The following is a 22,551-nucleotide window of genomic DNA, read 5'->3' on the forward strand; positions in this document are numbered from 1 at the left end:
TCTCTCATCTGCCTAAGGCAGGTAGGCAAAGCACCCTACGAGCTCCCAAGAGATGCCTCACCTTTGGACTTTCTAAAAAGCACCGCCGTCCCGGTTTACCAACAGGTTGTTCCAGTTGAGCATGTGTCCGACGTTGAAGATAGGCGGTAGGGCACTTAGAAATAAAGGAAAGGCCATAGGGACTGGTACAATCATATGCCAAGCAGGAAAGAAAGTAAAAGTGTAATGTAGGTACACAGTATACCGTAACAACGAGCTTTCCTCCGTGCGGCTGTGACGTTCCAGCTCGGGACGTGGTGGCAATGAGAGAAACCTGCTTTTGCAACCTCGTGTTCATTCGTAATGGAATTGTAGAGTGTCTCTCTCGTTTGCATCTCCATGTCGTAAGATGAGCAAGTCGATGAAATGATCCGAGGGTTGACGGGGTTTCATCTATAGCAAACACAGCATCTGGTCCTTGCCCTAAGACGATGTGATTGAGTGGGCGGCGACATCATGGTATGCCATGGAAGATCTGCTAAGAGATGGTAAACACTAACTAAGAGATAGAGTACATGTACGGAACCCTCTATTTCTTTTACAACCGTCTCCCTCCATACATCCATACATATTGTTTAGCCTCTCTATAATATAATTAAAGGCTCCTAAACTAGTTTTTAAGGCCTTTAAACTATCTTTCAAGACTTTTTAACTATCCCCTACTGCCTTCCAACTATCTTCTAAGGCATTTGAACTATCTCTCGAGACCCTTGAATCATCTTAATGACCTTTAAATTATCTTTTAAGGCCTTCTACTTTTCTTTGAACGCTTTTCGATCATTTTTGAGGCCTTTGAATTATTTTGTGGTCTTCGAAATGTTTTTAAGCCGTCTAAAATATATTTCAAGGTTTTTTAACTTTCAGCACATTTGTTACGTTTCAACAGTCGAGCTCACTTGGTCTTGGTCTTTGCGCTTCAGCACCTGCTCAATTTTACAACCCAACATCTAACGATTAGACAGAACAAGGACGATCCATAGAAAAAAACAAAAACAAAAAAACATAACCAAATCCCCAACGCCCAAACTCCAATGAAAAGCTGACATAAAAATGATGCAGAAACCTCATCTCCTCGACTCAAACCGACTCTTCTCCCTCCCGACCGACGCGTTCTGCCCCGAAAAGAAATACCCAAACCCGAGCTTCTTGATCAACCCGATCCACCCCAACCCCGCCATCGTCTCATACTTTTCTCTCGGCTGCGCCAGATTCCGTTCGATATACTCCCTCAATTCTTTCACCGTCAGCTCAACCTCACTCCTCCAATGCCTATACCCAACTCCTTCAACCCCACCTTCGACCTCCTCGCTCAACCACCCAGCCACCTTCCCCGCCTCGATCAAATCAATCTTCCCCTCCCACCCCTCAAAATCAGGAACCTTGCCCGACAGCTTCACAAACCGCCCAAACTCCTCCAACACCTTCCTCTCCGTGTCTTCCCCAGTAGTCGCAGGCAAGAAACGATACACCCTAACTGGCAACCCCGACCTCTCCAAAATCTGCTCGCTCGCCCATCTCGACGCTACATACCCATTCGACCCATCCCCAGCCGGCAAGTGATATTTTGCCGACGTCTCCCTTTCCACTCCCGCCGGCAGGACCCCAACGGTAGAGATGTAATGGATTGGGATCTGTCTCGAACCGGCGAGCTTGACGAGTTCCTTTGTCGGGTGGACGTTTGATGGTCGCAGGACGTGGTAGTTGTCCCAGAAGGAGCGGACGGCGCCGAGGTGGATGACTGCGTCGACTTTGCTGGCTAGGGTGGTGAAGTCTGATTCTGAGAGACCGAGCATAGGGGAGGAGAGGTCGCCGGGGTGGGGGATGATTTTGGAAGAGGTGAAGGGGAGGGGTTTGGAATTGCGGATGGAGATGACGTGGATTTGGGAGATGGATGGGGAGGAGGAGAGGAGGGGGAGGAGGGTGCGGGAGAGGAAGCCTGTTCCGCCGGTGAGGAGGATCGTTTTTGGGGAGGTGGAGACTGGGGTGCGGGGGATGGAAGAGAGGAAGGAGGGGATGGTTGGGGGTGTGGTTTCGGTGTCCCAGTCGATAGTGGTGACGGAGGGGGTCTCTTCGATTTTGCGGGCCATGGCGGAGAGGGTGTTGGAGCCGAGGAGATCTACCAGCTTGATGACGACGTTGAAGGACTGGCGAATGCGGGATTGGAGACGGATGACCAAAAGGGAGTTTCCGCCCACGAGGAAGAAGTTTGTCGAGGGGGCGATGTCGAAGGTGAGGGAGTTGTCGTTGTTGTGGCCGAGGACGTCTTGCCAGACACGGCGGAGCTGAAGCATGGTCTCGGTCATCTCGGTGGTGTCTTCTTCCTGGGAAGCGGTGGAGGTGCGCTGCGGCAGAGCGATAGTCTTGAGCGCTTTGCGGTCCACCTTCGAATGATTCGTCAAGGGGAGCTTGTCAAGGGGAATGGCGGCGACCGGAACCATGTATTGAGGAATCTGCAAGTGACCAAGAAGGTGTTGCAAGAAGGCCTCCTTGTCGGCAACGTTGCTCTGGGGTGCAAACACAACGTGGGCAATGAGAAAGTCGGGGTTGCCCTCGCGGAGAGTAACGACTGCCTCCTTCAAAGCACCATCAGACGCCGCAACAATGTTGTTTTCGATATCAGCGAGCTCTATACGCAATCCGCGTATTTTGATCTGCCCATCCGTGCGGTTGTGGAAGACCATGGCACCGTCGGTTTGGAGATGCCCGATATCCCCTGTCCTATACATCCGAGTCCAACCGCTAGCGACATCAGACTTGGTGACGAAGGGGTTGGCAACAAAGTGTTTGCCGGTCAACTCATCGTTCTTCAGGTAGCCAAGGGAAACACCGGCCCCCCCAATGCACACCTCCCCAGGCATCCCGACAGGAACGGGCCTCAGCTGCTGATCAACAATATAGGTGTAATAGTTGGGCAACGAGTAACCGCAGGGAATCCGACCCATGGCTTCAATGGCCTGGCCATTATGGATCGGCATCTCCATCTTGTGCGAGGAAATCGAAATCTCGGTCGGCCCGTACGAGTTGAAGAACTTCAGCTCAGACAACTCCAGAGCAGCAAATTCCTTGGTCACAGCGCTGACCAGAGGCTCACCACCACCAAATGCAAATCGCCAGCAGCTAGCATCCCGGAGGTTCTCGTTGCCAAACTGCATCCAGAGGGAGTACTCGGAGGGTGTCGCCTTGGTGTACGTGATGCCCTCGCTCTTGATGATCTCTGTGATGCCAAGGGGGTCACCTCTGGTGGCCCAGGGAACGACGTAGACTGACCCCCCGTTCACCAAGCCAGTGTAGATTTGATCAGAAGAGTGGTTGAAGGTGAACGCGCTCTGCTGGAGGGTGTGCTGGGTGCCGAGCTTCCACATCTTGGTGTAGCCCTCAATCTCGTTGCGCAGACCGGCGTGGGTGACGATGATGCCCTTGGGAAGACCGGTTGAACCGCTGGTGTAGAGAATAGCGGCCGGCGTGTTGGGATCTGCGACGTTGGGGACGGGCTTGGAGGCGTTGAGTGGCAGGCCGGAGACGTTGATGGCGGTGGCGCTGGGGACGTTGAGCTGGGGGACTTGGTCGATGGTGGTCTTGTCGGCAAGGATGGCAGTGGGCTCGCAGTCAACAGCGACTGTGGCGAGGCGAGGGAGAGGATTGCGCAAGTCGAAGGGGACGTAAATAGCTCCCACACGGAAGATGGCCAGCATCGAGCAAACCCAGTCACTGGCGGCGTCCTGGAAGACTGGAACACGAGAACCTTGGCTGACACCAGCGCCCTGCAGCGCCTCACCAATGGCCTCGACCCTGTTGATCATCTCTCTGTACGTCAAGACGTTTCCATGGCCATCCTTGAGCGCAGTCTTGTCTGGGTTCTCGGCAGCAACCTGATCAATGCGATGAGTAAGGGTTCTGGGCCAGTCCGAGACCATTGCGGGACCTACACAATGTCAATATTGATTCGTCAAAGCAGGTCAAAAAGACACTACTCAGTACTCACCACGGCCAACACTGACAGCTACCTCAACCTGCTTCTCCCCAAAGAGTGGCGTTGTCTCCAAGGACAGCGAGACATCGGCCGAAAGAACCTCCAGCAGGTGCACATACGTCTCCATAAGCAGGTTCGCGGCAGTCTGATCATACAAACTCTTCTGGGCCCGGAACATCACGAGGGCGTCAGTGGCAGAGTCGGTCACGTCCAGGGTAATATCATAAGCAGTTCGTCCGGGATGAAGCTCTTGCACTTCGAATTGGCAGTTGCCCCATGCGTGCTTCTCCTGCGCGCCCTGGCGGTAGTCGAAGAAGGCCTGGAAGAAGGGGGAGTGGGCAGACGACCGGGCAATGTTGAGCTCCTTGAGCAGCACGTCAAAGGGCAAACGGGAATGGGCGAGGCTGGAGTAAGTTGTGTTGCGGGCTTCGTTGATGGCGTCGGAGAATTTTTGGCTTGGCTGGCGACGGAAGCGGAGGGGGAGGAGGTTGAGGAAGAAGCCGATGCTGGCCATTACATCGCTGTCGGTGCGGTTGGCGTCGGCGATGCCGATGGTGAGGTCATCCGCTTCGGTGAAGAGGAAGAGCATGGTCTTGAACGCGGCGAGGTAGAAGTGGAACGGGGTCGAGCGCTGAGCCTTGGACACGGCCTTGATCCGCGCTGCCAAGGCTGGCTCGAGATGGCAACCAACCTGATGAATGTCAAAGTTCTGCATGGACAGTCTGGAGCTGGTCCGGGCCATGGGGAGGAGAGGGAGCACTGGTGGCTGTTGGCCCTCGGGAAAGATACCGCGCCAATGGTCGAGGTTGGCAGCCATGTCACCACTCTCAAAAGCCTGGCGTTGCGAGGCAGAAAAGTCGGGGAACTGGCGGGGAGCCTTCCCAAGAGACTGGTTGTTGTATGCCTTCTCCAAATCAGAAAGGAAAACCTGGAAACTAACGCCGTCCATCACAATATGATGATAGTTGATGAGAAGGAAATGGTTCTCTGGGGACTTGGAAAGCAAGACAAGCTTCATGCTCTCGCCGGCAGCAAGGTCGAACTCGTGGGCCTTGAGCTTGGCGTATTCAACGGCGACATCCTCCTCGCAGCTGATTTGCTTGTGCTCGAGACGAAGTGGCGAGCTAGCAATCACCTTCTGGTATGCCTGGTCAGCCTCGGTCTGGTCCGCAACGAAACAGGTACGAAGAGCCTCATGTCTGGCAGTCACCACGCGAATGGCTCTCTCCAAACTGCCCACCCTGAGGGCCCCTGTGACTCGGTAAAAGAAAGCAACGTTGAACGTTGTTGGGTCATCGACGAGGAGGCGGAGGAACCAGAAGCGTGACTGACCGAAAGAGATCTGCTCGCTCTTGACGAACTTCAGAGGAGCGGGTGGGGCGGCGGCAACAGGAGCCTGCTTTGCGGCGTCGGCGGCGAGGTTCTCGGAAGACGCAGAACGGGATGAGAGCTGGGTGGAAGAACCAGGGGCAGTGGTGACGTCCGCCGGGGTCACCATGCTGGGGGCAGTGGAGTCGTACTCTGATGCTCCGGCCGACTCGACCTTGGGCTCGGGCTTGGGGAGCGTCTTCATTGCGGCAGGCTTGGGCTTGGACTCTGAGCCGGCCTTGCCGATGCCTGAAAGCATCTCCTCGGGAAGCTTGTCCAAAGCGCGCTGGCAGAGCTCGGCAACAGAAGAACCTCCCACCACCTTGAGCACGGGAATATCAACCTTCAATTCTTTCAAGAACCAAGAACGAACTTCAACAGCGACCAAAGAATCGACACCGAGCTCCACGACGGGAATCTCTGGGTCAATAGCCTGGTCATTAATCTGGAGGATAACCCTGAGCTTGGAGGAGAAGCATTCTGTAGAGGTTGTTAGTGCTGATGTCAGTTGAGTGGTGGGTAAAGACGTACCTTGCAGGATCTCCAAAGCCTCGTCCTTGGTCGACGCGCCCGCCAGCTGAACCGTGACCGGGAGAGACGTCTTCTTGTTCTCATCTTGACCATCCGATTGCCCCTTGGCGGCCTCGACAATACAGTGACTGAAGCGAGGGTTCTCGAACCAAGGGCCTTGAATATCCTCGTCGTCACGGATAGTGCGGATGCCCGTGGTGACGACAGCATCCGGAATACCATCCTTATCGTCAGGCTTGGGATAACCGGCCTGGACGGCCTCGGCAAACATCTGGTGGAACTCAGACTCGGCGATAGCCATCAACCCGAAGCGCTCTAATTGGTCCATCACAGCCTGTCCAGCTGTCTCAACATAGCCAAGACCAGCCACGCGGCCGATATCCAACGCGGAGGCAGCCAGGCCACGCTTGCGCCTTTGTCGAGCCAGACTGTTGAGGTAGCCGTTGGAAGCGGCATAGTTGGACTGGCCAGAGTTGCCAATGACGCACGCGGAAGAAGACAGGAGCACGAAGAAGTCGAGGTCCTCGTTGTAAAAGATGTCGTCCAGATGGTTGGACCCGTCAATCTTGGGGCCGAGGACCTTTTGCATCGTCTCAAGGGGCATGTTGGCGAAGAGACTGTCGTGGAGGACCATGGCACCGTTGGCGACACCGGCAATGGGAGGGCAGGTTGATCGGATATCAGCAACCACCTTCTCAAGCGAGGCCTTGTCTGTCACATCCATGGCGTAGATCTTGACGATGGCATCAGTAGACTGCACAGCCTCAAGCCACTTGGGATCGACCTTGGGGGAACGACTGGTCAGGCAGACACACCCGGCACCGTTCTTCACCATCCACTCTGCGACTGACTGGCCGATCTGACCACTGAGGCCCACGAGGAGATAGGACTTATTCTTGCCAAAAAGCTGCGTTGCGTCAAGAGGCTTCACACCAACCTTGACGGTGCCATCGACGGCCCAGTTGACGACAGCAGTTGGGTGGTTCAGCAGAGAGGCGCCAGCCTCTGTGATCTGTGTGACTGGAGCCACAAGATCGCTGGCATCATCAGTAATGGAAGTGACAGTAACCACAGCCGCTTGGAGCTTGGCTGCAGCAATCTCGCGACTGGTCGACGGCAGCGAAGACTCAAAGCGGGAAACGTCGGACGCTTCAATGCGCTTGTAGGGTCCAATGGAGGTCAATACCTGCCCAATCGTCTGGCTGAGGTCACCACCCGCCGAAGTGAGATTGAGGAAATGGGTTGGCTTGGCCGGCAGAAGGCTCTTGCGAATGATGTGTCTGGGGGAACGGCCACTGAGCGCAAGTCCTTGGGGAATCGGCTCCTCCTCCTCGGCATCGTATGAGCAGGTGATGCGGATGTTCTTGGCTTGCGCCTGGCTAGACAGAGCGACGATCAAATACCGGTCCTTGTTTGATCCATGCACCAAGACACTGCTTCCTGAAGCAATGTTCTCGAGCAGAGAGGCAGCAATGAGCTCGCTGACAACTCTCACAAGGCCAGAACTGCTCGACAGGGTTGGTGGCACAGATACCGTTGCCACGGGAGTGACCTCAATCGAGTTGGACAGCGCCAGCGTCATAACTGACTCCTTAGTGACAGTATGCTTGCCCAGACCAACAAATAAGAAGCTTCCAATAACCACATTGATGGCCGTCAGACTGGAAGCCTCAACCCTTATCCATTGACGGGTCTCCTTGGTAACAGGCCTGACCTCTTCAACCAGTGCGGGAACACCATCAGCCGACACGGCAACAGTAATCGACTTTGACTCGGCAAGAGACAAGGTCTTGGTGATGTTTCGCCTGGAGGAGTTGAGGCGAGAATTCTGAGCAACATTGGCCACAAGCCGAGGAACCTTGAGGAGCCCATTGTCCAAGAACACTTCTGGCTCCTTGCTCCACATGATCTTCTCGTCCTCCCACTCGTCGAGCGCACACTGCCGAAGGAGGTGCTCCGCGATAGCCCGTCCGCTGTTTCTTCCCAGATCAGACAGGTCAAGGTGGTTCAGGCTAATGTGTCTCGTCTCATGGCTGATAGCGCGCGAAAAAGCGACACTGGCTTCGTGGTATGGCTCGTCGGCTTGAGCGCCTTTGGTGACCCAGAGGATGTGTTTTGCCAGCTCGAACAGCCGCTGGAGGCCCTCCATACGATCGGTGGTCATTTGCTTGAATATTGGGAAGTCGAGATCGGCCAGGTTGATGATGGTGCTCATGGGGTCAATTTCTCTTGCCTCGGCCTCAGTAGGTAGCCCAGTGAGGACGGTGGTCTGGTTGGCAAAGGGGGAGAGAAGCTCCTCCAGCTCCTCAGCGAGGTCGGATGTCTCGATGGTACCAGTTCCGAGAATGACGAGGCTGTCGAGCTTGACCGAAGTCTTGGAGCGGGCGAGAGGACGGCGGAGGAACTGGACCTTGTCGTCGACGGCCTGGGCGGCCATAATGGAGAAAGGCCAGGGCAGAACGTTGATCTTGGGGGTGCAGGCGTCGACGCCGGCAAAACCGGCCTTGCGCAGGTACATGTTCCATTCGGCGGGAGTGATGGTGGGGGCGTACCTGCGGCCGTCAATCTCAGCGCCTATCCACCACCCAGGGAGCCCGCCCATGATGTTGCCACAGCGGATGGGGCCGTTGTCGGTAAGCTCGAGAAGCATGAGATAGCCACCAGGCTTGAGGAGCTGGCGGACGTGCGTCAGGGTCTTTTGAAGCGATGCGGTCGCGTGGAGGACGTTGGAGGCGACGACGATGTCGTATGAATGGGGCTCGTATCCCTGGCTGGAAGGCTGTTTCTCCACGTCGAGGACCTTGAAAGTCATCTTGTCGTTGTATGACCGGAACAGCTCTGCGGCCTTGTCGAAGAAGCCGACCGACACGTCAGTGTAGGTATATGACGACATCTTGTCCCCAATCTTTTCCAAAACCGACTTGGTGGCACCACCAGTGCCAGCGCCTGAAAACGGTCAGTTTATTTAGGAAATTTGTGGTGTTTTGAGGAAGAACTCACCAATCTCGAGGATCTTAGCATGAGGGTATCGATGTACCATTTGTTCCATCATGGAAGCCAAGAAAGAATTGTACCGAGCAAAGCCCAGACCCTTCTTGTAAAAGTCATCCAGCATGTTGTCCACCAGCATATGCTCAAGGATGGTGGTCTCACCGCGTACAGCAGCAGGGATATTCTCACCCACGGCAGTCAGAAGCCTGATGTCGATGGTGTGGGAGTATCTGTGGCACCTGTGTCAGTATTTTCTTCTATGCACGAGCAAAATTGTTGGAAAAACTTACCTCTTGATCAGGTCCTTGACCTCCTCATCACTATCATTCGACCACTCCTTCTTGACGCAAGGATGGCATCCCTTCTCCACCTCACCAAGCACATAATCCATGAAATCCCTCAACGAAGCATGATGCGCCTGGCCATTCGCCCACTCCTCATCGCTGAGCTCCTCTTTCCAACGTCTCAAGTAGTAAAACGACACCCTCTCACACACAGCCGCCAGCTCAACCTCGTCCTGTGTGGGCTCGATTCCCTTGGTGATGGAATCCCCCTGTGGTGAGGCGACGTCCCACTTGGTGTAGGAAAACAGGCGGTGATCGTCAGCCTCGGTGGCCGGAGCAAAAGGCTTGATGGTCAGGCCATCGACCTGAATCATGGCCCCGCCGTCGTTTGCGGGGTTGTTGAAAACGTCGATGCTGGCAGAGAACCCGTTTGTTTCCTCGAGAGTGGCGTGGACGGGGACGTGCTCGGGCAGGGGCGAAACGCAGAGGGCCGGGTTAACGCGGATGGAGCGGATGGCGGTCGGGACGTGAAGCGACCAGAGTCTCTCGTCACCTGGGGCCGAGTAGGCGAGCATGGAGGCTTGGAAGGCGACGTCGAGCATGGTGGGGTGGACGAGGTATGGGGTGAGGTCTTGGGAGGTGTAGGGGTAGGTAGAGACCAATGTGGAAGCTCGATTGAGAGAGCGTTTCAAGGAGGACATGCCCCTGAAGCTGCCGGAATACCCGTACCCGAGTTTGGAAAGGGAGGTGTAGAACCTGTCGGCGTCGACGGTCGACATGTTGGTTTCGGCTAGCGGGCTGGACGCGAGGGTGGCGGGTGAGGAGTTGCCAAAGGTGATCGTGAGAGAACCCGAAGCCATGAGCTCGAGCTCCGATTCGGCCGAGGAGGAGGAGTAGACGGCGAAGGAGGCGCTGGTGACGTTACCCTTGGTGGTGATGTTTGTAAGCGTGACGAGGGTCTCAACTGACGAGTTTACATCCTCTTCGAAGGTGATGGCGCGGGGAATGGCCAGATCGTTGAGCTCAAAGAAGGACACCGGTTGCTCCGTGGCCAGAGTCCGAGCGGCTTCGATCGACATGGCAACGTAACCAGCAGCAGGGAAAACAGTTTGCCCCTGCAACTGATGGCCCTCTAGCCAAGAAATCTCGGACACCTTGAGAATATTCGTCCAGCGCTTCTCACGGTCAGTTGAGTCGGGGCAAGGAATCCCGAGAATCTCGTGGAAGGGCGCTGCCGTCCGGGACCGAATCTTCTTGGACCTTCGCGATTCTTGCCAGTGGGAGCGGGTATGGTTCCACTGGTACGATGGGAGGTCTACCACGAGCTTGGGCTGGCGTGTGGATGGCGAGATGAGCTTCTCATAAGAGGCAAAGTCAACGGCGTGGGCACCAAGTTGAGTCCACACAAATCCGAGGGCATCGGAGAAAGACTCAATATCACACTTGCCACGGCTGAGGACGCCTGTATAAGGGATTGGAGAAGGGCGAATGTCGCCAATGTTCTGAGTAGCCGGGCCCTTTAGCGCGGGGTGAGGGCCAACCTCAATGGCGAGACCAATTTGTGGGTCGCTGGCGATGGCGTTCTTGACAGCATCGGCAAACAAAACAGTATTGGCCATGTTATCGCGCCAGTACACATCCTGAAGAGCCTCGGTAGGCTCCAGGGGCTTGTCGCTTGCGATAACACTGGAGAACCAGGCGCAGGTCGGCCTCTTGACACGAACGCCGGCCTGTTGGAGAGAGGCGATGTATGGGTCACCACAAGGCAGCATGTGGTGGGAATGATAGGCGGTATCAACCTTGAGAAGACGAGCAAACTTTTTCTCTTCGTCAAACACCTTCTTGGCAAGGATGATGGCATCGGCGTCACCGGATAGCGTAACACTGGCTGACGAGTTGTGCGCAGCTACCGCCAAACGTCCGGAAAAAGCACGAAGATTGCAGAGATCCTTCGCATCTTCCAGTGAAGTGCCAACAGCCAACATGGCACCTTGTTGACCAGTTGCCTCGTTCCCAGCAAGCCGGGCATACTGTCCGCGGTAGTAGGCCACGCGAATGGCATCAACATCGGACAGGTAGCCGGCAGCATAAGCCGCACCAATCTCGCCCGAGGAGTGACCGACAACAGCGCTGAAGTTGATGTCAGCCTCCCTGAGCATGTCGACCAAGACAATTTGGATAGCGGTGCACAGCGGCTGGGAAAGCTCCGCCTCACCAATGCGAGATGTGGTTGAGTCCGCCAGCAGCTCATCAACCAGACGCCAGACCGGGCGATCAGCAGCCGGGAGTGTGTCCAGCGCACTCTCCAGGTCTCCAAGTCTCTTGCGGACAAACTCGGAAGACTTGATCAGCTCACCACCCATGGCTGCCCACTGGGCGCCCTGGCCAGTGAACACACCCAGGATCTTGGTAGGATACGTGGACTTGGCCGTCGCGGAGCGAACACCGACGGTGGTTCCAGCCGCACGTTTGAGATCAGCGAGCTTGTCATCCAGCTTTCCGACAAGCTGCTCCACCGACCGGGCCGAGAAAGCAGCCTTGATAGGTAAGTGACTTCTGCGCGACTGCAGAGTCCATGCCAAGTCTCTCGCTGTGATGTCACTCCTTGTCTTGAGATGCTCGGCATGAGCCTCGAGGTGGGCCACGAGGGAGGTCTCAGACGCGGCAGAGAAGACAAAAGGTGTAAAGACAGGCGACTGGTTCTCGGGCTCGGGAGTGGTGGTTGTCGGGATGTACTGCTCGATGATTGCATGCGCATTACTGCCGCCAAAGCCGAAAGAATTAACGCTGACCCTGCGGGGAACGCCCTCGGGAAGCTGCGGCCACGGGGCTAGGGAGGTTGGGACAGTGAGACCCTTGTAGTACTGCTCGATGGCGGGGTTGAGGTTCTCAAAAAGCAGATTGGGTGGGATTTGGCCCGCCTGGATGCTTTTCAAGCCCTTCATGAAGCCAGCGAGACCGGCAGCACCCTCAGTGTGGCCAATGACTGTCTTTACAGAGCCGACGTACAGCGGAGTTTCCTCGGCCTTGACGTGTTGGCCAAAGCACTCATAGATGGCAGCCGCCTCCTTGGGGTCGCCTGCCTTTGTGCCCGTGCCATGAGCCTCGAAAAACTGTGGGCGGTCGGCAGGGTTGTTTTCTGGGTCGAGGCCAGCGTTCCTGTAGGTTTTGCGAATGAGAGATGCCTGAGCTTCAGAGCTAGGAACGGTAAGACCCTGAGAGTGTCCGTCCTGGTTGGCGCCGGTTTCACGGATGATGCCCTCGATGTAGTCACCATCCGCTATCGCATCAGATAACTTTTTAAGGATGACAGCTGCGACTCCTTCACCTCGGGCATAACCATCGGCACTGGCGTCCCTGTTTCTTGTCAGTCATTGTCCCCCTTCACGTCGAGAAGAATACGTACCACATGCGAGATCGGCCCGTTGGGGAAAGCATGTTCATTTTGGACTCAAACACAAATGCCTCTGTTCACGTGTTAGCTTCGGGTTCATGAGTGATTGTTCTCTACTAATCAAGGCTTACCAGGGTTCAGGATGACCTGACCACCAGCTGCAACTGCAACGCGAGATTCAGAGCTTCTCAAGCTCATCACAGCCTGTTTGAACCACTTAGAAACCATCCGAATCACCATCATCATAACGAACATACCTGGTGCACAGCAACCAAAGAACTCGAGCAAGCAGTGTCAATCGTCATGCTGGGCCCCCTCCAGTCAAAGAAGAAGCTCAGCCTGTTCCCAATGATGGCCCGGTTCGTGCCGGTGGCAAAGTAGGTCGGCACCTGGTTGACATCCCGGAGCAGGGTGTCGTTCCAGTCGACACCCATGCAGCCGACATAGACACTGGTGTCGCTTCCCCTCAGGGCCTCGATGCTGTGGCCGCCCGACTCGAGGGCCTCGTACACGGTCTCCATGAGCAGACGCTGCTGGGGATCGATGCTGTCAGCTTCGTTGGGGGAGATGTTGAAGAAGGAGGCGTCAAAGTGGGAGAGGTCCTGGGTCAGGAGGTAGGCGTGGCGGACGTTGGTGGTGCCATGGTGTGAGCCGACGGGGTGGTGGAACGCTTCAGTGTTGAAGCGGCTCGGGGGGATGACGGTTTGGATGTCAGTTGGGGAGGCGAGGAGGGACCAGAGCTTGGAGGGTGAGGTAGATGGGCCTGGGAAGCGGCAGGCTGTGCCGACGATGGCGATGGGCTCATAGGGCGTTTGGGGAGACATATTGGTGGAGGAGGTGGGCTATGGTGAATAGCTGTTGCTTTGTGCCCGTTTGGAGTTGAGGTGTTGGGGTGGCGGTTGTTTGAGGCCAAAGACACGGAGACAAAAGTGTATAGCACGGTCCAGACGGCCTGGGACAGAGTTTTATTTACTTTGGCTTCATAAACACTTGAAGATGGAGATAGCTACTAGACCTGTACCAACCCACCGTCGAATGCTTGGCATCGGTATCATTGCTGGGCGTTGACACCGGCGACAACCCGCTATCAGCCTCCGCCGACTCGAGCCAGGATCAAGCTACCGACTGACCGACCGACCGAACCCTTCGAGAACATATCCTTATCTCCGAGATACCCACCCCTGTCTCGTAGGCACCGACAAGCCGGAACCCGAAAAATGTTGTCTCTGGTATGGTGGCTTTGTTCGGCTTGTTGATGCGGCTGCTTGTTCGGGTTGTTTACCAGAGAATAGGGGTTCCAGGGGCTGACTTGGCATTGCTGACAAAGACATCACCGAAGTTCGGTGACTTTTGCGTGTCCCCCCGCATTATGCACTTCAGATGTGGGTATATGTATGCAGTCCAAATGGGGCACATGTATCTCTCCCGTCCTCCGCTATCAACCGAATACGCAAGATCAGGTTCAGGGATATTCGCACCTGCCATGATAGGAGAATCAAATGTCGATCTCAGAATCCCATCAACATGGGTCATTGCGCTATGTATTTGCTGATATTGATACCCTTGAAGGAAATTCATGATGTGGGGGATGACATCATGAAGTAATCGCGTGTCTGGTGATTCTCATTTGGAAAGCCTCAGCTTCGAATATGTTGCAAATGAGTGTTTAGGTTGAATGCAAACTGAGTTGCATCTACGGACCATCAATCCACCGTGATGGCACTCTATCGCCAAGAATCATCAGTGAAACAGGAGCACCAAGACACGGGAGATCACCTTTCATGGATGGATAGAGTGGCAAGGCACCAATCGGTTGCCAGCTTCATGCTTTGTAACAGTGACAAATATACTTTGTCTAAGAATTCTATGTACATAGATACCAACAACACCACCCAAAGTGACCTTCCTCTGTCAAGGCCTCCATCCGTGAGTGGAGCGCATCACATTCCACACACACACGCCCTTTGGCCGCCAACGATACTACAACACTGGTCGGACTGGGCAGGATAGACAGCTCCGACATTTGTGTTCCAATGTCCCCGACTCTTGGAGAAATCATGCTCCTCTTCCCTCTGGGTTTCAAGTCCTGCGTGCCCGGTGTATAAATGCTTGATTGTTTCCATCCTGTTTAGATCCGGAGTGTCTGTCTCAATTTCGACAGTCGTTGCTGAACTTCCAGCTCCAGGTCGCTTCTCACCTCCCCATTGCTGCTGGCGGTGTTGGAAGAGGGGCTGTTCGGTTCAAAATTTTGCGTGAGGGTGTTGGGAAAAGAAAGATAAACGTCGACGGCTTGGTGCTGGCGCTTGATCAGGTAAGAGCAAAGCTGGACCACGAGAACCAGGCGCATGTCCGCCAGGGCTGCTGCTTCGGCAGGAAGAGAGGAATTCCGGAGATCCACGTCGTGCTGCAGAGCGATGAGCACGGCAATGTATATGTTCAGAAGGAGGGTGTGGCAGGCGATGACCAGGTGTCTGACAACTGTCGACGAGTACTCGCTGGACGACGACGGACGACCATGGCTGGAGGAAGGGGCTGAGGTCGTCGGGACCGGCTTGGACCCCTCGCCAAAGCCAGCCGTGCCATCGTTGCTGTCTGTCGACTGCGGGGTGATGCTTCTCCAAAAGTCGGTTGCTCCCGCTGGTGCTGCGGCAACGTCCATGTCGTTGCTGTTTCCGCCTGTAACGTTGGACTGCAGCAGTCTCAAGATTTCGAGAAGGTGGTGGGAGGCTGCAAAAAGGTCGTTCAGAGTCTCACCCGTAGTGGGGGGCTCCGACTGAAGCGCCGGGTTGATGTTCGGGTTGTGGAGACGGTGATCGCCTGCACGAAAGAGGATGTCCATGTTGGTTGATACGCCCTGAACCAGCCATTTGGCGACCACTATGAAAGCATTATCGTCGATCAAAGCTTGGGTCTTGTATTGTTGGCCCATGTCGGGGCTCATCTGGCCAGATGATCCTGCTGTCTCTGCCAAGCTACAACTCCTCCTGTGAATTGGATACAGACGTGTGCTTAGCTGAGACAGCTGGGCAATTCCCACATCGGGGTCACTCTTTGCAATGGTGGTGGCACTCTCAAAGAGCTCAAACATGGGTGTTTGGGAACCTGTGAAACAGGCCGACGGCGGTGTTGGAGGGTTGTGGTGGAGCAGGTTCAAGAACTCATCTCCACTACATGTATCGATCTGCATGTCGTTCCATTCCATCGGGTGAATCCAGGATGGGCCAATGGCTCCAGCTAGCAGCTGATCAATGTCGTCGTTTGCGGTGGAAGACTCGCTAATCTGCATGCTGTTCTCTGCTATTTCAGCCCCATCCGTCTTCGCAGCAGGCGGGACATCGGAACTGGCGGAGCTCGTAGTGGAAGAGGCGGTCTTCGGGCTCGCTGGAGGGCGACGCTCGTTTGCTAGACGGTACATGCTCGGTCTTCCTTTGGGAAGACTGGAGCTGTAAACGCATTGTGCGTTCTGTCGAATGCATCGGTTGCAAGTACTCGTTTGACTGTCCCCGGTTCGTGTACATCTCAACTTCTGCGGGGGGGCCACGATCAGTTGGTCGGCCTGGGTTGTTAATCTTGACCCTTCACCGGGCACTCACCTGGTAATGGCAACGGTCACACGATAATCGTCGCGGCAACGGAGCAGGACTGGTATTCGATGAGGGGGCCATTGTTGTAGCTCTGGTGAGGATGGAGGGAAGTGGTTGAGGTGAGGTCCTAATTTAAACATGAATGGCGCCCCAAGTAAAACTTAGCTGATGGCGACTTTGTAGCAGAATCTCAAGAATGCGGATCGAAAGCAAGTATTGAATTTTCGAGCGTCATCAGTCTTTTGGGGTGCTCAAGGTATAGCACTCGCCTTTCCCGCGTCCCAGGTACCGTGCCAATGCCAAGGCCTGTTTCTGACCATGTTGTTGCCAAGAGGGTCTTCACTGATCTCTCTGGTACATCTGCAGCAGGTGCACATTTCGATGTGGTTAGAACTGGTGATTGGGAGAGAAACGTGGTTAGGGGTCTTGGATAGTGCCACCCCTCTGCTCTCTGGTCCCGCACCCTGTCCCACTTCTGTCATAGCCCATGCAAATTCATACACAATAGTTGCATACCCCGATTAAACAATGCAATATGACATCTTGCATGCCACATCAAGATTAATATCGCTATGATCGCAAGGGATTGTTTTGGTGTTTTTGACGGCTATTGATTGTCTTGACACTTTGAAAATCTATACAATCTCCTCTACAACTTCATTGGTTGTGAAAATGTCTTTGCTATTCTTTCCTTGTGGCCTTCAAAGGCTAAGCCTGGGAATGCAGCTCGAGTTAAACTTCATTGCACTCTCTATGTGTGGAAAGAGACGTCTAGCTAACTTTTGTTGGTCGGCTACAGGATATGGAACTGCTAACAACCCGGGACTTTGTGGGAAGAGATTGGACTATCAGGCTCAAGGGAACACGACATCACCCTGCCCACAAAATAATTGATACAGCAAAAGTAAGTTGTAGTGATAGCCTAAACCTTAAAACCAAACCAATAGCGCTTTTGAATATCTTTAAAGGCCTATTAACCATATATTAAGGCCTCTGAATTATTTATTAAAGTTCGTTAACTATTTTTTAAGGTCTATTAACTCGTTTTAAGACCTATTCACCATCTTTCAAGGTCTATCTAGAGACTGTCTTTTATGGCATATGAACTATCTTTTATTGCCTATCAACTATCTTTTAAGGCTTATTAATTATCTTTTAAGGTCTATTTACGATCTTTTAAAGGGTATTAACTACCTTTGAAAGGTTGTCAAGTATCTTTGAAAGCATAATAAAAATCTCTGCAGGTATTATTTACACTATAATGCATGTTAACCTACTTGTGTGTCTCTACTATTCTGTATTGAAGGTGGGCTTCTAGGAGCAAACATCTGCTCGCATACCGCTTTTAAGTGTCTATTCTAGTCTTGTCGACCGGAAAGTCCAATCCGTTCTCCTTTCTCCAGCCCATGGTCTCAAGTCGGCAATCTCTCGGCGCAAAGATCAATGACTGGTGCGGATATCAATTGGAGATTTTCACCTGACGTGCATGATATATTGGAGGAAATATGTACCCCAGACAATGGCGATATTGCACCCTATATAGGGCACACCGGCAGTTGACATGTTATACCCCAGATATTTCCGCATCCGGCCGAGATACCCGCTGATCACGTTCATTCAGCCCACCAGGAGTGGGAGATCTTCAGGCTAAAAGCCGCCTTGCAACGTCGCATAGCAGGACCCCGTCGAGCAAAGCTTGTTGTTAATGTTGGACTCGGACGACAGGGAGCCAGTCGATGTAGATGTTGTCGGGCAGACCCTGGATGTCGTCGTACTGAACAATCTTTTGATCGTAGGGATCTTCGGCAGAGGGAGAGAAGGTGGGTAGATCGATAGGCATATGGCCACTTCTGTTTGATGTATAAAAGCAACGCCGTGGTTCTCCCTGTGGAGTTGAAAGATGGCATCTCTTTTTGGCCACTCATTTTGTTGATAACAAAAAGGTCACAATGGTTCAGATCTCCTCGTTTCTCGTCGCGCTGGGTCTCCTTCAAGCAGGCTTGGGCGCACCCCAACCTGACGCTAAAGGGGTCCAAGGACGACAGGGCTATTACTTCCAAAACTGGTCTGAAGGCGGCTCCAATATTAGATGTTCCAACGGCCAGGGAGGTTCCTTCTCGGCAAACTGGAACTCGAGAGGTGGCTTCGTCTGTGGCAAGGGCTGGAGTGGTGGCGGGGCTAGGTATGTACCTAGCTACATGTGGCTTCCTGACCATTCAATCCCTAGGGCTTCTTACTAACATATTCTACCTTACTTATTAGGACTATCAAATATAGCGGGACATATAACGCCACCGGACCAGGCTACCTAGCCGTCTACGGGTGGACTCGCAACCCCTTGATCGAGTATTACATTCTTGAGTCCTACGCTGATCTCGCACCTAATGAGCCCTGGTTCAGTATTATCATTTCCTTCTTGGTACCATAGTGACTGACATCCCGCAGGACATCCAAAGGCAACTTCACCATCGATGAGGGCACTTTTGAGGTTTTCACCAGCACCCGAGTGAACAAGCCATCCATTGAAGGCACGAGGACCTTCCAGCAGTACTGGAGCGTGCGTTCCGAAAAGCGAGTGGGCGGGACGGTCACAACGCAGAAACACTTTGATGAGTGGGCCAAGAGAGGCATGAGATTGGGTCGTCATGATTATGTGGTGATGGCTGTGGAAGGTTATACTGCTACTGGCGGCAGTGGCTCGGCAGGATCAGCCAGCATCACCCTGGGATGAGGTTGGTGGCAAGTTGAGATGCTGGTTAGATGAATAAACGGTATGATCCAGCGGTTGACGCACCTGTTTCCCCTGATGCACGGGGAGGGGTGTAGCAAAATCAGTTGAACAAACACTCCTGAGTAGCGCCGCCCGCAACTAGCTTGGCGGTAGCTTGGCTAGTGTACTGAGCGTCAGACGGGACAACGGCGGCCGACTGACGCTATCGCGGGGGCTTATCTCTCTTCAACCGTCCGTCTCGATGGTGGCGGCCCATTAGCGCTTTGGGTGGAACACATTAGTGACGGTTGTTACGCGTCATGTTCCCAGGTTGCAATGTTGCTGGATGAAGACCAAATTGTGCCATGGCATACCCCGTGGTAAGGTAGGTAGGTAGTTTCCAGGACGAGATGTACATACGAGTCGCAAAGGACACCTGAAGATGGGTGCGGAGCTACGTGATTGCAAAGGTAAGGTATATTGGGGCCGTCTGTCGCTCTTTGGAGACGAAATGAAGTCCATTGTGCACGGCAAGTGGGAGGTGGCTCCATGGATCAGGAATTCCGATAGCCCTAAAGGACGCTAGGTCTTGCCTCCTACACCTGCCTTGTTCAAGCAAACCCCCCCCGCAGACGGAATCCCAATACAGTAGGAAACTCGTCTTGCTTGTTGACGGACTCTTAATGGACCCCTTGCATTTCTTCCCGCGCGATAGCGGTTGCGGGGGACCAGCCAGTGCAGCAACCCATGAGTTGATCCTTCTAGCGTGCTTCGAGAGCAAGCCCGAAGCTTGATCGCAGCGATTGCTTGAGATGATGTGACACGTCAACCACACGAACCACACCGCGACAGTGTGTAGCATTGCGGGAGGCGCCATTATCCGGTACACTCGCTAATTCGGCCTCTCTGCCTGGCCGCTCTGTTTTTGCTACCACACGCAGCACGCTACTGACATGGTCTTTCTATCTTCCAGGTTCTCACCTTGGACGTTGTGATAGCTTATCATGACCCCTCCGCCGCGAGACAACGTGCGCGAACCGGTTGGTATCGAGAAAGGACGATCCCTCTTCACGATGGGCACTCGGTGGAGAATTCCCATCGGATTCTGGGTGGAATTGTCACTCTGGCATGTTTCCCCCGATCTATCTCTTGTGTGGACCCTGCTTTTCTCCAGTCTCCACAATAATACTACCCTGCCAATGCGCCCGCATCGATACAGCCAACCATGCTCCTTCTGGTCACCGAAACATGCGAGTAAAAGAGCGGGTTCTGTTAGGTAAAGAGAGCTACAGATTCAGGTCCCCCCATCAGCTTCCACTCACCCGAGTCAGCATGCATCCTTCACTAGGCGCCGAGACTACCTAGTGTAGATGTAGACATCGCCAGATCCAGTACGGGCCGTTGAAGCCGCCATGTGCAGAGCGCTAAGAATTGCAACGGTTCCGCACCTCGATAGGGAGTTGCTAATGCCTAGGCACCTAGATATGCCAAAGCCCTGAGACACCGTGGCTGATCGCAAACAGCACAGCATGCGTTCGACACCAGCCTTCGGTTCCAAAACCTGGGTCAAAAAGCCAAACACCCTATAAACAGACAACGCCATTGTAGGAAAGCGAAGAATACTACAGCTAACAATATGAATGGCAAGTATGTGCAGTGGAAGGCTGGCGCCGTCAGTGTTGTATTCATATCGAGGTGGCTCGATGGTCCTTACTGACATCGGGGACTGGGTGGGTAGCATACAACCGCCTCATCTGGCAGCGACCAGTGAGCTGAGTAGATTGCGTCCGTGTAAACGGCCCTCTAAAGGGTCCGCACGCTTCTGCCAAAAAGAAATACCCGAGCCGCGAGGGGATTGTGATGTAACCCTAGCCACGCCTCGTACGTCATTCGGCGCATTTCCACAATCAACGGCAATATCGGAATCCCGGTCGGCACTCTGCCCGTGGTTCAATCTCAACTCCTCTCAACACCAGGCGACGCCAGCCGACACTTTGGATATCACCGAATGCTGCACGGTTGACAGCGATGCCGTGAGGAATCATTAAGGACGCGGGCTCGTCGCCATGGCTCTCTCACCCAGTCTACCTATCCGAGACCTCTCGCTCATCCCGTCAGATCTCCGCAGCTGCGCAGCCGCTACTACGTCCCCATAGACACTGCTACGACTTTCATTTCTACCAGCCAACATAATGCATGTTCTTATCGTGGGCGGTGGCTTGGGTGGGCTCAGCCTGGCCCAGACTCTTCGCAAGCAGGGCATCTCGTTCGAGGTCTTTGAGCGCGACGAGTCTGCGGACAGTCGTTTTCAGGGATGGGCCATCGGAATCCACAGGTGCGCTGTCTCTTCAGAGAGTCCCACGTTTTAGTACTAAAAAAAAGGGCATAGCATCATTGGGGACTTGAAGGCGTCGTTTCCGGATGACATGCCGGACATGAAGCAAGCGACTGACCATCTCCAACCAATCGATCTCCCATGCCAGATTGGCTTGTATTATCCCGGCCGCCAAGGTAGGGTGGGTGTTCAAGATACCCCTGAAAACCCGATCATTCGTGCCGAGAGACTTCGTCTCCGCCGGTGGCTCTCCACCAATATCGACATTCAGTGGAACAAGCACGTCAAGAGCATCAGCCACAACGACCAGGGCGTCCAAGTCTTCTTCCAAGATGGCAGCAGCGCCAAGGGCGACATTTTGGTCGGAGCGGACGGCATCAACAGCGTGGTCCGCGAGCAACTGCTCCAGACTCCCAACTCGGCCCTCCTCAAGACGGTCCCCCTGGCAGCTATCATTGGCGAGGTGACCCTCCACGGCGACGCCTTCAAGCGCCAGCTCGAGCTAGGCCACTCGGCCTACATTTACGTCGCCCCTGACCTCGGCTGCTGGATGTTTGGCGGTCTGCACCACGCCCTCCCCGACGGCGTCTCCGGCAAACACTACTGGATGCTCATGAAGCCCGATCCCACCGTCGCCGACCCCAACCACTGGCTTCAGACTGCTACCCAGCAGGAGAAGCTCGATTACGCTTTGGCCCTTGTCGCGAAGCTCCCGCCCAAGTTTAGGGAGATCTACGAGGCCACGCCCGCAAGCGGGATCAAGCAGGAGAGTCATGTGTGGAGGGATCTTGAGCTGGAGAGTCTGCCTGCCGGACGGGTCGTTTTGCTTGGTGATGCTGCTCATGCCATGACGCCGTTCCGTGGTGAGGGGGGGTATAATGCGCTGATCGACTCGATGAAGCTGGCCAAGATACTGGCAGGCGTGGATGGGAGTGATATTGACGCTATCAAGAAGGCAGTAGAGGAGTATAACAAGGAGATGCTTGAGAGGGGCGTGGAGGCTGTTCGTGCTTCGAGGGGTGAACAGAGTGCTCAGAAGACCAAGAGCGCAAACGCAAAGGTCATGAGTGCTGGGCAGGAGGCGCGGGTTTTGCCAGAAAGGGAGATTGTTTTGACGGCCAGGGGCTGATTGAGGGGGGTTTGTTTACATGACGTCACTGATAGGAGTGCTAGAATTAAGGGGTTGGAAATATTGAATGGGAATTGTTTGACATCTCTTTGTTTATAATGACTCCTTGAGTAGTTTTCGGGCAACCCTTAGGGCTGAGTGCTCTTTAATTCCATTGCTCACAGCTAGGTTTTGATGTTCCAGACCTTGATCCGACGAAGAAAAAGGGAGGATTGA

The 22,551-nt window shown here is 54.2% G+C and overlaps 4 protein-coding genes across 4 annotated transcripts; 2 read left to right on the forward strand and 2 right to left on the reverse strand.

Annotated features, from left to right (window-relative positions):
* Positions 1 to 1,103: 1,103 nt before the first annotated feature.
* QC764_506830 (putative Hybrid PKS-NRPS biosynthetic cluster) lies at positions 1,104 to 13,401 on the reverse strand (the record flags this gene model as incomplete). The annotated part of the gene is made up of 7 exons (XM_062947939.1): positions 1,104 to 3,961; positions 4,022 to 5,857; positions 5,909 to 8,854; positions 8,909 to 9,129; positions 9,190 to 12,463; positions 12,709 to 12,781; positions 12,835 to 13,401. The coding sequence occupies 7 exons, from the start codon at positions 13,399 to 13,401 to the stop codon at positions 1,104 to 1,106; spliced, it is 11,775 nt and encodes a 3,924-aa protein (XP_062799348.1).
* Positions 13,402 to 14,367: 966 nt separating this feature from the next.
* Positions 14,368 to 16,541, reverse strand: QC764_506820 (uncharacterized protein). The gene is made up of 2 exons (XM_062947938.1): positions 16,171 to 16,541; positions 14,368 to 16,103 (listed from the first exon to the last, which is right to left on the reverse strand). The coding sequence occupies exons 1-2, from the start codon at positions 16,240 to 16,242 to the stop codon at positions 14,706 to 14,708; spliced, it is 1,470 nt and encodes a 489-aa protein (XP_062799349.1). The 5' UTR covers positions 16,243 to 16,541; the 3' UTR covers positions 14,368 to 14,705.
* A 1,569-nt stretch (positions 16,542 to 18,110) lies between these two features.
* On the forward strand, positions 18,111 to 18,892 carry QC764_506810 (uncharacterized protein; the record flags this gene model as incomplete). Its single annotated transcript, XM_062947937.1, has 3 exons — positions 18,111 to 18,343; positions 18,424 to 18,555; positions 18,607 to 18,892. The coding sequence occupies 3 exons, from the start codon at positions 18,111 to 18,113 to the stop codon at positions 18,890 to 18,892; spliced, it is 651 nt and encodes a 216-aa protein (XP_062799350.1).
* A 1,695-nt stretch (positions 18,893 to 20,587) lies between these two features.
* Positions 20,588 to 22,516, forward strand: QC764_506800 (uncharacterized protein). The gene is made up of 2 exons (XM_062947936.1): positions 20,588 to 21,206; positions 21,261 to 22,516. The coding sequence occupies exons 1-2, from the start codon at positions 21,064 to 21,066 to the stop codon at positions 22,333 to 22,335; spliced, it is 1,218 nt and encodes a 405-aa protein (XP_062799351.1). The 5' UTR covers positions 20,588 to 21,063; the 3' UTR covers positions 22,336 to 22,516.
* Positions 22,517 to 22,551: the final 35 nt, after the last annotated feature.

The sequence above is a fragment of the Podospora pseudoanserina genome, chromosome 5 (assembly GCF_035222485.1).
Source record: "Podospora pseudoanserina strain CBS 124.78 chromosome 5, whole genome shotgun sequence".
Taxonomy (NCBI): Eukaryota; Fungi; Ascomycota; class Sordariomycetes; order Sordariales; family Podosporaceae; genus Podospora; species Podospora pseudoanserina.